The following is a 12,881-nucleotide window of genomic DNA, read 5'->3' on the forward strand; positions in this document are numbered from 1 at the left end:
GAGGGATAGAGATCATATTTAATATTTAATTTTTATTTTAACACAAGAGATCAGTTGTGTAGAGCAGTAGTTTATGCTACATGCCTTGGAGTGGGGGTGTTCAGTCTTGTCCACAAAGGGCCAGCATAGTTGCAGCCAGTTTCTTTCCAGATGATCACATGATCTGGTTTGTCAACCAATGAGAATTGCATGTGCTCCTGCGTCCTTTTCCAGGGAGGATTGGGCAGCCCTGCCTTAATGAGATAGGAAATGTGATATTTTAATGAGTTTTAAACTTACTTAGTTTTATAAATGATCTGTAGTTTTTTATATTAAACGATGACTGCTTCTTATAACCAATATACTTAATCAAAAGAAATGTTGTGCCTTCTTCAAAAGCATGTGCAGTCAAGGTGCCAACTTGAACGTGATATTGGGAAAGGTGGTTTTAAGGGGGAATGACATGTTACTGATTTGTGTGATGTTTTGTTTTTTATTCCTTATTTTTCGTGGAGATTCAGTCCTATGTTCTCGACCATATTGAAGAATACACTGTGGATTAGAAGCAGTAGTGTGGGTGGTGGTGGTGTGTGAGGACCAAATGGCCGCGGTCTAAAATCCTCTAATTGTAGAAAACAAACACAAATGAATGAGCCAGTGTCTAGAATAAATTGTCCATTAGCTGTAATATCATCCATTACGGTCTCCCTGGGGGCTCCTCTGATGAATCAAATTGATATTTTTTTTGTCTCCAAGAATGTAATACTGCACAAGTATTTACTTCCGATATGGAAATATGCAAAAGTATGTGTGTAATGGGTTGGGAGAGTGTCAATTGTAAAAATCTACTGTTGACCGGATGTTGGATGTTTATTTAAAAAAAAAAAATGCACAATTTCATTGAAACATAAAATATTTTTTGGATTTTCCTGTTGGCTTCAGGTCACAGGATTGAAAATTCACAATAACATATTTATTGATTTCCTATACGGTTACTGAAATGTTGTGTTTCAAGTACATGTGGACGCTAGGAGGTTTCTTAACGCCAGTGTGAATGTGTCACTCATCTTTACTACATTCCAGTCATCCAGGTGAGGGTGTCGTGTACAAGGTGTGGATGATCCGAATCAAATGTAAATTAAAAGGTTTAACCAACACTGTGTGTGGCCTCATACTGATCATTGGTGATTGAATAAGAACAAATCACACACAGCATATTTTCATCACTTATTTATTACCATTAACTTAAACATGAATTTCCATGATTTCTATATTTAAAATAGTGTCTCACATCGACACAAACTAAAACAGACAGTCAACTGGCAAACAAATACTCGTCAGAGTGAACTCATTGTCAACTTAATCCTCCAACGCATTTCTTATTTACACATGAGACTCCAGCCAAAAGTGGAGGAGAATGAAAAGTGATCACATTTTCACATCTGTTCTCCAATGTTATACCCCACTCTAGAAAACAGGAGCTCCAAACACAAGGCATACATCTTAAAGACAGTTGGAGAATGGGCAGGACACAGTCCCTGATCGATGTGAGACAGTGAGGGATTTGAACGAGTGTGTGTACGTGCGTGTGTGTGTGTGTGTGTGGTATGGCAGAAAGACAGAAAGAAAAGAGAAACCTTTTCAAATATACAAAACATCCACAATACTTCCCCCTCCAGTAGCTTGGCAGACACTCCTCATGAGAAATAAATACTTCACTATCAACATATTCATCCGGGTTACATCATTTAATCCTATCTTTCTACTGACTAAGAGGCCATAACTGATGTAAACTTTTAAAGCACTTCAAGTAAGATCCTTGTCTTTTTGAATGCAAAAGGAACTTCCACCAATATTAGGATGCGTAAAATTTACAATTTTTTCTTGACACACAAACAAAAATAATATAATCTGTTGTCATCTATGCAATGGACTTGGTCCATTACGAGTTCATCACCTGTTTTAGAACCTAATCGGTAAGTGCCCACATGTCATGTAGAGAGATGCAAAAGCAGACACAAATGCATGTGCACACAGTGGCAATGGGGTGGCACACCTTACAGCCAAACCACTTCAACAGCTTCCAAGCACAGCATTCTAGAGTTCTGAAACCATAATTTTACAAGTTTCCACACTCTTCAAACCACCACCAACCCCCTTCCCCCCAAAAGGATGTGTGACTGATGGTTCAGTATATAAAAAAGCAATATTTAATGGCTGGATGGCAAAACATTTGGAGGAGAAAAAAAAGGCATTGAGCCCAAAATCCTTCTCCAATAGCCGTAAGGAGAAACATGTAGCTACTTTTAACAAGCAGGTCTAGTGACAAAGACCTTAACCCAATATGATATGAGGGGAAAAAATATATATGTATGTAAAAAAAAAAAAAAAGAGAGAGAGATAATAAGATGAAGGTAGATGTTCTTCCCAGTGAAGGGACGCAAATGTCTGTCCTCGGGAGACTTAATCCAGCGCGGCGTGCAGCAGGACAGGCTGGCCCCCAGCTGTCTTCGACTTCTTCATCTTCTGGACGGCCTTCCGCAGATCCTGCTGCTGAATGGGGCGCATGAAGTCCATCTCTAGACTGCTGTGAGAGAGAGAGAGAGAGAGGGAGTGCGAGGGAGATAGAGAATGTAACAGAGAGTGAGGTGATCATGTTGAGCAGGACATTCATTTGTACCCCATTTCCTAGTCAAAGCCGAGGCTCATAGAAAATTAAACTCTGCCAAAACAAAGTCTGCAACACAGCAAACACATTAATTGCAGAAGGTTGCATGTCATTTTCTATTCTTTTAGTTGCTTTTCTGATGTTTTTTTTTACCAAATGTAGTGTTGTATCCATGCTGTCGTAACATGCAGTTCTCACAAGTGGACACGGAGTGCTTGGCCCTAAGCCTGCTGATACCCGTCATCATTACACTCCCCTGGTGGAAGTGCTGTTCGCGCCAGCTACACTTCAATGAAGTGCTGTATCTGATCAGCTAGCAGGCCCATCAACCGGCCATTGTAAGGCAGATGTGCTCCTCTGATTTTAACCTCTAAACGATTGCTGCAAAAGAGGGAGGGAGGGAGGGAGAGGTTTCTATGGCTACCTGTCACCGGTGCTCGCCGAGCTGTTGCGCACACAGTCCCGTACACAAAGCAGCGCGGCGTCCCGGCACATCTCCCTGAGGTCACTTCCTGAAAAGCCGTCCGTCTCCCTGGCGATCTCGCATAGGTCTACCAACGATTCCACCTGGATCAGTAACAACACAGCCAAATACACATTACTTAATATTATCATTATTAACGATTCCACCTGGATCAGTAACATCACAGTCAAAAACACATTACTAAATATTATCATTATTAACCATTCCACCTGGATCAGTAACAACACAGTCAAATACACATTACTTAATATTATCATTATTAACTGAGTCTATTGGAGGCTACCGAGACAGGAGGATAAATAAAGGGGGTTAGAACTTAATGCAACAAAATATAACACTTACGTTCTCATTTTCCAGGATTAGCTTCAGGATTTGTTCTCTTTGTCTGACGTTCTAGAAGGAACAGAGAAAAGTAAGAATCCACTTTCTTTCATCTATCTATTGAAACATGACAGGCAGATTTTAACACACATGTGACACCAGGACAGTCTGACTTTTTGTTTGTTAGGTGTTGAGCATACTCACAGGTGTGTTTATGTGGAAGCGGGTGGGCATCCTCCTCAAAATGGCAGAGTCTAGATCCTGGGGCCTGTTGGTGGCTCCCATGATTATGACCTGGACAGAGACAGGAGAGCATACATCCATGTTAGCAAATTATCAAATACAATGAAAACATGAGGCCGCTGTCAAATATTATTCAAATTCAGTCAGGCTAGCATAAAATGTTCTGCTACTTTCATGCAAATAATATCCAAATAAGTACACATTTAAGTCCTTCTCACATACAGTATATTCAAGTTAAAATCTGAAATGAATGCAGACCCTGACCCTTTATATAACAACAGGCCATCAGGCAGTCAATCTATACCCACTCCACTCCCATTTTTGCTCCCCCATGCACAAATGACAACGGCATGTAGCTATCTGTGCAATATAGCTTAACTTAACATGGAAGATACAGCTTCCTACAATGCTTGGTTTCCATTCCACATAACAATAATATAGATTTTAATAAATAAAAAAAAACATTTAAACGGAATCAAAATATTTAGATATTATTCAGACAATAAGACAAATTATCTTTCTTCTGAAGTCTCAGGACCCAGCATCTTTACTAAGCCACAAACTAGACTGGCTGGATTTATGTGTGGAACAAGAGATTATGTGTGGCAGTGATGAAACCAAACGGCCAATCAAAAGTCATGATTGTATTCAAAGTGACCAATAAAAATTAATCTTGGTGAGTGAGCATGAAGCAGTTTCCGTGCACAGGGAGAGTCAAGCGAGCTCTCGTCACAGCCCTGTGTTCAGGAGACTGCATTTGTGCACACAGAGCAGAAATTCTTCCTCACGAGGATGCTTTTCCATTCGCAGATACTGCTCTGCGCTCGCATAACATACTCGCACCTGGTTTGTATGTGCATGAAGTCCAGAATAATTAAACACCATATTTATTCTTCATCTATGAATTGTCTGGCATTCACATCATGTTAAAGATGAACCTGCAGATTTTCAATCTTGCTTAAGTTTAAGGACACCAGGAATTTCCAATAGGTATTGTTTGCATTTCTTTAAGTACGCATGGTGTACTTTAAATTTTTCCGATAAATCTTCCTGCACGTCTTTTGGGTCACCTGAGGGGTTTGATTGGCCTTTCTGCCCAGCAGACATGCAGTTTTATTTGAAAGAGTTCTCGGTCGTCAAGATCTCGCCTTGACTTCTGCCATTACCCTTAACAGCCACTTCTTAACACATTTCAGTCACTGGAAACAGTAAGCTGGAAATGCTTTGATATCTCTTTAAGACCATCTGCTGTTAAGTGGGCATCAGATAGGTTCACAGATTCTCTGTCAGCTGCTGAGAGGAGTGTTGCCACAACATGTGAAGAGTCAGAAAATTCACTGAATGACAACTCTTGACCTGCTTTATAAGTCCTAATGACTTAAATTATGCTTAACAAGTTAATGTTCTCTCAAATTTTAGAAAACTTAATTTAACAAAAAGTCATAGTGCTGAAACATTTGAAGAAATCCTCAATTATAAATGTCCTTTTGTATTTACCTCTTTTCACTTCAATTATCAGCAGGATGTGTAATTGCTCAGGGGTGTCCCAGCTTTTGTGTACAACTGTACGGTTATTGGTTATGAATTATTTGGTTGACACTTTTTTCGAAGTGACTAACAGTCTAGTATGGGTATATCTTTTTTCTTTTTCTAATAAGGATGTGTAGCTTCCTGAGTATTCCTGAGAAACAATGGCATCTGTGTTGCTAGCAGCTTGTGCTACCAGTTGGTCCACTGGAACACTTAGCAAGTGAGCCACAGTTTTCCTACCTGACAGTTGTAGTCGGTGTCCAGCCCATCCCACAGGCTCATGAACTGGGCCTTCATCATGGCCGTGGCCTCGTGATCCGAGCTGGATCGGCTCCTCAGGAACGAGTCTGGCACACAGGCGGTAAAAGTGATTTTTGTAAATACACGTAAACCTTATGCATATCATTAAGAAATTTGAGGGTAATCAGGAGTTATTTTCTAAATCAAATCCAGCCCCGAGCATCAGAACTTGTAGTCAGCCACCTGTGTAGTCTAAATTGACCTCAGATTGTTGCTACATTGCGCTTGAAAATATGTACTTATAGGCTACAAAATCACATAATAGTGTCACTTTAAAGTATCATCCTTCTATTCTTACTACTACAGACATATTCTAGCTAGGACAGGATAGGATATGATGGGAAGGACTTTATTGATCTCCGACAGGGAATTCAATGTCATAATAGTGTAATCCTCGGTCAGCGTAAGCGTGTTTACCGATCTCATCGATGAAGATGATGGAGGGCTGGAGCTTGATGGCCAGGGTGAAGACAGCGGCGGCCAGCTTCTGGGACTCGCCGTACCACTTGTCCGTCAGTGTGGAGGGCTGCAGGTTGATGAAGCGGAACCCGGCCTCCTTGGCGGTGGCTTTGGCTATCAGGGTCTTTCCACAACCAGGGGGGCCATACAGAAGCACACCTTCAAGGGGAATATCAATGGGTTAGGGACTCTATGCCAGTTACTTCAAAGTAATAGTGGTTTTGAACCTTGTCCTGGGTCCCTCCTTTGTTTTTCCACCTCTCTTTTTCCTGCATACCTGACTACGCTCACCCTTGGCACACCCTTGAACAAACCTAACTACGCTAGAGCGTTTTTGCTATACTAATTCAATCAGGAGTGTCATTATAGGTAGACATAACATTTTCAGTACAGCGAGGCAAGGGGTAGTATTGAGAACCTCTGTTCCTTAGCATACTTTTAATCAACGCGTGTCCTCCTTCATGGAACTATGTCTCTGGCAGTACATACATAAAAACTGGCAGTGGTTATTAATAGACTCCATGCCATCTCTGACATGTAGAATAGAGCATGGATCGAGACAAATTTTTCTGTCCGAGCCCGGCCTGGTCCGACAGAGTAGTAACCGAGCCCGGACCGAGTCCGACAGCCATTACAATACTTTTTTCCCGAAACCGAACCGAGCCCGACGGAATCAATTTCTCAACTGTACTAATGCCACATTTATGTAGCCTACGTTTTTTATGAATCGCCTGGCTTTATTAAACTGGGGCATCAACAGATAAATGCTTGCTCACACAAACAAGCGCAGTTAAACGCACAAGCGTGCACAAGAAGGCCAATAAGCATATTTAAATTAAATGATTCACATTGCAATAACTCCTTTAAGAGGGGCACGTACAGGGAGGGAGAACGGTGATGCATAGTTTGGATGTAGCGACACAAATGTATGTGCTTTAACAGTGTTAACCAGTGTGTAAAGAATAAATCTTCAGAAAGAATACAGTGGGCATTTATTTACTAACCAGCAGCAGACGGAAAAGAAAAGGGAATTAACCCCTAAGTTAAAAACATGTAATCTACTTCGGCCCTGGAGCATTTCAATCCCCTGCATGCAATCTCCATCTACGGTCAGAGACAGACAGCAGGAAAGGTTAACAACCAAATGAAATAGCATACACATTACACATGCTATGCTTTAATAAAACTCGCGTTTAGAGCAACACCAAAGGAGGCACAACAGACGAGTCTTACCATTGAAGATCTTTGTGCACGCCGACGTTCGTTATAAGACTATCTACATCCAAACATCGAGGTTTAATCCATGTTCTTGTGGATTTGCACCAATCATATTTCATTAAAACTTCACACTTCTTACCTTGGACATATCCAACAGCCTAATTAGAATCTACATCAACTACTAAGCAGAAATATCTCCATACAGTAGATTTCCCTTCGTTTAGTATAATTTTATACTCTCCAGATGAAAGTTTCTCTTTAACTTCCTCCGTGATGCCATTTTGCCACCTGTAATCGCGTTGACACTGACATAAACAAATTCCCGCCACAGGAAGAAGGCTGTTATCCTAAAATGTAGGACCTACATGTGATTTATTTTATTCTCAAAAACACAGAGCAGTTGACAACTATTTTTTAAGATATTTTAAATATGGAATGTTCAATGCATTATCGCGCTGATGTGACCGAGCCCGACCCGAGCCCGATTATAATTTCGAAATATTTGTCCGAACCCAGCCCAACCCGTCTGGTTCCGACGGGCTCGGGTCGGGTATCCATCCTCTAATGTAGAACACAGCTTCTATAGGCCTAGCCAGGACATATCCGTGAGCACACAGTCTGTACAGCTTTAAGCTAAATGACAGATTAAGATAAACACTGATATACACTGTTTTGCCACCAAACTTTGTAACTGTGACTATTTACATAGAATGCATGACTACGGCACAGAGGTCTTACATTTATTTACAATGTGTATGTAAGGAGCCTATTCTAATCTGCTTATGTGGGATTTTTGCAGTTTTTAGAGAATGCTCATGTCCGTCGCTGTTAAAAAGACAGAACAAATAAAGAGGTGACTAAAAAGCACAACCTACAAAGGATGCGGTTTCAACAACTAACTAACACATGAGAGGGGAACATGACAAGACACTTATTAAAAAAAAAAAAAAAAAAACTTTCCCTCCATCTGTTGCAGACTACACAACCATCAAAACATGATAGCTTTCTCATAGAACACATCTCCAGTGGAGCACAGTGTGTCCCCCAGGGCTCCTCACCTTTCGGGGGCTGGAGGAGACGGGAGCCTTCAAACAAGTGTCTCTTTTGGATGGGCAGTATGACGGTGTCCTTCAGTTCTGTAATAACTTCATCCAGGCCAGCGATGTCGCTCCAGGTGATCTGTCAAAACAGAATAGGGTTTGTTGTGATCAGTCCTCAATAAAAAGAAAACAACGCTCCTTTTTCATTTGAAATTAATTGAAATGCATTGTTTTAAAAGTATTTTACAACACAGTGTGGCCTACTTGCAACTAGAAAAGTATTAATTAAATAAATAGTGACAATACATTATGACACAGTAGTAAATATATTGGCTTATTAACCATCAGTCCCTTAAAGTGGCATGTAACTCCATATTGTCAATCAACATAAAGCCCAAGTCTGTTACAGCAGCAGACAACCACTGTTTGTTTTGCAGGCCTAGGAATGCCCATGAAACGACATGACAAAGAGAAAGAGAATATGCCTTAATCTTACTTGCATGCTGAGCGGATCCACCAGGTGAGCAGCAATACTCATCTCGTACTCTGAAAGTTTCACATTCTGAACACCTATCTGTCGCATCAGTTTCTCCGCCTACAGAAGAAGTTTCACATTTAACAACCAAGCTCTTCAAGGGGGCCTATCACTCAACACACTCAACCAACTGCTAGTGTTTTTACATGGTATGTAGATACATCAAGCAGTTGCAAGCACTATATGACTTAAACAATATTTCAAAAACTGTAGAATGGTTTGTATTCATTGGCATTCTTGCCTGTTTTTGCGCTTCAACCTTCTGTTTCCTGGTTGGATCAATGGCATCCACCATCCATTTGATGGTGAAGTAGGTGACTGCACCAAAGATCGTCAGGCGGAAAAGTAAGCCAATGACTTCATTGCGACCCAGGGGTCTGGCAATGTTGTCAGCTGGAATCTCCTTCAGTACCATCCTTGTTGACCCAAGCTCTCTACTAGGCGAATACAGATTCCACAAAAGGGTACAATTAGCAAAAAAAGCGATTAACACACGTCTATGTTAACATGCCAGTTTATACCAATGACAGTTCAACTAATTAGAAGGCGAATTGAAACTTAGGTCACAAAAGCTTAACAAACTTCCAAAAATACAATGCCTGATAGTAAAAGTTTACTTTCGTCTTCAGTTCAACAAGCTAAGCCCGTTACTCTTTTAATACCACAACATAACACTGTTGCTTCTGAAGTCGCATCACAACACTACAAAAGTCAACACGGACTTCGCAAGACACCTGAGGACATATTGCACCTCAAAATCAAGTGTGTTCTTCTTAGTGAGTCAGCGATCCTACTTTTAGTTTATAAGCGCTTGCTAGCTTCCCTTTCACTTTCATTTCCGTTTCTTTATTGTTACTTTGATCGATGCAATCACACAAACAACGAGCAACCTTAGCAGTAGATTGTGCATTTAAATTACACTACTAAAGCTTTAAGTGTCCATCTGGACCAACTTGTCCTATCGAACCTGCTAGTAAATATAGGATGGACTAAGGTTTTCTATGTGCCTCGCTAGCATTTGAAATGTATTTGGATAACATTAACTAGGCAGGTTTTGTCTACCATAACACTTATCAACATATTGACAACGGTCTTGAACTAGTAACTTGACCGCCATATCAAGCTGTTGTGTTTCCAGTTCGTTCTAATGCACCATAACAAAAAGGAAGAGTGCGCTAGAATTGTTATGAAATTCCCTAGCTAACATTAGCTAGCTAGCAGCGGGTGCTTGCTAGCTACAGTTGACCTTCCAGTTGCCAGTCTCTGTGCCATATTGCTACATCTAAAACAGTATAGTATTTATTGGAGACAACATCTGAGTTCATTGCCAAGTATCTTATTTGAGGATCACATACATTCAATGCAGAAAAAAGTCTTCATTTTCTACGACTGTCGATACAAGAGGTTGCGTGATACTCACCTCCGCAATTTTGCTCCTTCGTGTTAAAAATTGGTATGTTGCTCTTCTATTTTGTGGCTCTCTAGCGCCCCCTGAAGTACCGGAGCGAGATGATTCATCAGTTCAGTGCATCGTACATTGGTCTGGTAGGGGTTCCACTGTAGCAAATGGAATGACTTGCACTAAACCTACATTCTCAAGCCAGTAAAGGACATCTTCATCATAAACAATGAAAACAAAAATCGTAGATTTTATAGCAGTCCAGACTGTGAAACGAATTAACTCTACTCCACTGTTTACATATGAAGTACATTTATTGGATTTATTATTAAAGTAGTTCCAATCTCGCATACAAGGATTAGGCCTACAGGAGATGCAGGGCAAAGGCTCTCATTTCACCTTCTTGATTATCTCAGAAGAGCTGTAATTAAATAAACTAGAAAATGCATTTCCTGAAGGAAATATCAGTGCGTGAAATGCAAAAGTTAAGAAAGGAAGAATAAAAGGAAGAAGATTGAAAGAAGGAAAGAAAAAAAGAAAAGACGAGTGAAGAAAGGAAAGAGTGGAAGAAGGTAAGAAGAGTGCAAGAAGAGTGGAAGAAGGAAAGAGGAAAAGAAAGAAGAGTGAAGAAAGGAAAGAAGAGTGGAAGAGACGAGTGAAGAGTGAAGAAAGGAAACTTGTGGAAGAAGGAAAGAATAAGTGGAAGAAGGAAAGAATAAAAGGAAGAAGAGTGAAGAAAGGAAAGAAGAGTGGAAAAGACGAGAAAGGAAAGAGTGGAAGAAGGTAAGAAGAGTGCAGAAGGAAAGAAGAAAAGAAAGAAGAGTGGAAGAAGGGAAGAGGAAAAGAAAGAAGAGTGAAGAAAGGAAAGAAGAGTGGAAGAAGAAAAAAAGAAGAGTGAAAGAAGAGTGCAAGAAGAGTGGAAGCAGGAAAGAAGAAAGGAAAGAAGAGTGAAAGAAGGAAAGAAGAGGAAGAAGGAAAGAAGAAAGGAAAAAAGAGGGGAAGAAGGAAGGAAGAGTGGAAGAAGGAAAGAAGAAAGGAAAGAAGAGTGAAGAAAGAAAAGACGAGTGGAAGAAGGAAAGAAGAAAGGAAAGAAGAGTGAAGAAAGAAAAGACGAGTGGAAGAAGGAAAGAAGAAAGGAAAGAAGATTGGAGGAGGGAAAGAAGAGTGAAAAAATGACAATCTATAAGCATAATTGCCATAGTTCTTAGAAATGTTGCAAGTGCTCTCTTCCAAATAGGCCTAACACGGTGAGTTAGTCAAATGTTATGGTTGCAGTTGCACACTGGGCAAAAAGGTTCTGGGATATTTAAACTTATATATCCACTTATATGACTCGTTTACAGGCATATACTGTATGTGTCAATTTAATAGTTATATTCGAACCTGTCTGAACTCTGTAATGGATAGATTATCGGCATAAAAAGTATCCAGGCAAAATATCTCTGTCTTTTTTGCCTATTTCGCCCAGTGGCAGTTATAAATGACTGAACACACTGGCTACTTGGCAGCCTAATATGAAAGTGGGTCTGGTCTACACATAATGACACTGGTGGGGGTTGGGTTGGGGGTCTAGACAATGTCTAGGCCAAATAGGTCAGCTGTAGATGACATTGAACCACATGCCAATAGAGACTATCAATGCCTTCTTCCCACAAATAACAACTAAAACTAGAAAATGCATTTCCTGAAGGAAATACCAGTGCATGAAATGCAAAAGTTAAGAAAGAAAAGAAAGAAGAAGGAACGAAGAAAGGAAAGAAGAGTGGAAGAAGGAAAGAGTGGAAGAAGGAAAAAAGAAAGGAAAGAAGAGTGAAGAAGGGAAGAAGAGTGGAAGAAGGAAAGAAGAGTGAAAGAAGGAAAGAAGAAAGGCAAGAAGAGTGGAAGAAGGAAAGAAGAGTGAACAAGAGTGGCCCTGGATAAAGAGAGAGTGAAAATATTGAAAAAAGGAGATAAAAATGGAGTGAAGTAGAAAGATTGAGTGTGAGAGAAAGTAGACTGAGAGGGATAGAGAGAAAGATGGAGAGATGGAGTGAAAAAAAAGTAGAGAATGGAAGGTGTCTTAATGTTCCTAGTTACAGTTAAATTGAGAGGGACAGAGAGAAGAGGTTCCTTGAATTTGGCGCAGGTGTCAGTGAAGCACAGGTGCAAGCCAGTTTAAAGACCCTATTATGATGTCATAATGGCCCAATGTAAGTCAATGGGAGAAATTTATATTCGTTTTTCTTTAATATTTTAAAAAGTATAAAGTTAAGAAAAGTGAAAAATACATAGCATAAGTGTCCTTTACAAGACCTACGCGGCAAAGTTTGAACGAAGTTTCTAAGTTAAGCGGTTTGAGCTGAATTAATCGCAGAAAAAGGTAACAAGAATAAGAAGAAGAAGAAGAAGAAGCCTAGGAATAACAATACAGGGCATTTCATGCACTGTAATAACATATAGCTCAGTTGTCTATATTGCACACACACTACCTCTCTTTTTTACGTTTTGACAGAGTATGGATCATGGTACGTTTCATATTTCATGGTGTGTTAAATTATTTGTCGTTGTGCCTTTGAACATAATCACAAGGATGTCAAACATGTGTGAATCTAAGTGAGTATTCAATGCGCGAATGTGTGTGAATTCAATGGCAAGTGTAGTTTTGCCCACTACTGTAAACGTTACATTTTTCTGAAGCGTGTGCAACACTCCAGACAGATGGCGCT

The 12,881-nt window shown here is 40.2% G+C and overlaps 1 protein-coding gene across 1 annotated transcript; it reads right to left on the reverse strand.

Moving 5' to 3' along the window:
- Positions 1 to 1,196: 1,196 nt before the first annotated feature.
- atad1b (ATPase family AAA domain containing 1b) lies at positions 1,197 to 10,228 on the reverse strand. The gene is made up of 10 exons (XM_080834691.1): positions 10,198 to 10,228; positions 9,019 to 9,211; positions 8,739 to 8,837; positions 8,261 to 8,381; positions 5,943 to 6,143; positions 5,466 to 5,572; positions 3,657 to 3,746; positions 3,474 to 3,524; positions 3,072 to 3,214; positions 1,197 to 2,566 (listed from the first exon to the last, which is right to left on the reverse strand). The coding sequence occupies exons 2-10, from the start codon at positions 9,190 to 9,192 to the stop codon at positions 2,443 to 2,445; spliced, it is 1,110 nt and encodes a 369-aa protein (XP_080690817.1). The 5' UTR covers positions 9,193 to 9,211; positions 10,198 to 10,228; the 3' UTR covers positions 1,197 to 2,442.
- Between the last annotated feature and the right edge of the window lie 2,653 nt (positions 10,229 to 12,881).

This window comes from Sprattus sprattus (genome assembly GCF_963457725.1).
Source record: "Sprattus sprattus genome assembly, chromosome: 3".
NCBI classification, from domain to species: Eukaryota; Metazoa; Chordata; class Actinopteri; order Clupeiformes; family Clupeidae; genus Sprattus; species Sprattus sprattus.

What these genes read in the sequence shown, in the direction of transcription:
- atad1b (XM_080834691.1), bottom strand. Translation starts at nt 9,192, where the DNA reads ATGGTACTGAAGGAGATTCCAGCTGACAACATTGCCAGACCCCTGGGT. An exon ending in TCTCCTCCAGCCCCCGAAAG is followed by an intron (nt 6,144 to 8,260) that starts GTGAGGAGCCCT and finishes TTCCCCTTGAAG; the next exon opens with GTGTGCTTCTGTATGGCCCC. An exon ending in TAATCCTGGAAAATGAGAAC is followed by an intron (nt 3,215 to 3,473) that starts GTAAGTGTTATA and finishes TTACTGATCCAG; the next exon opens with GTGGAATCGTTGGTAGACCT.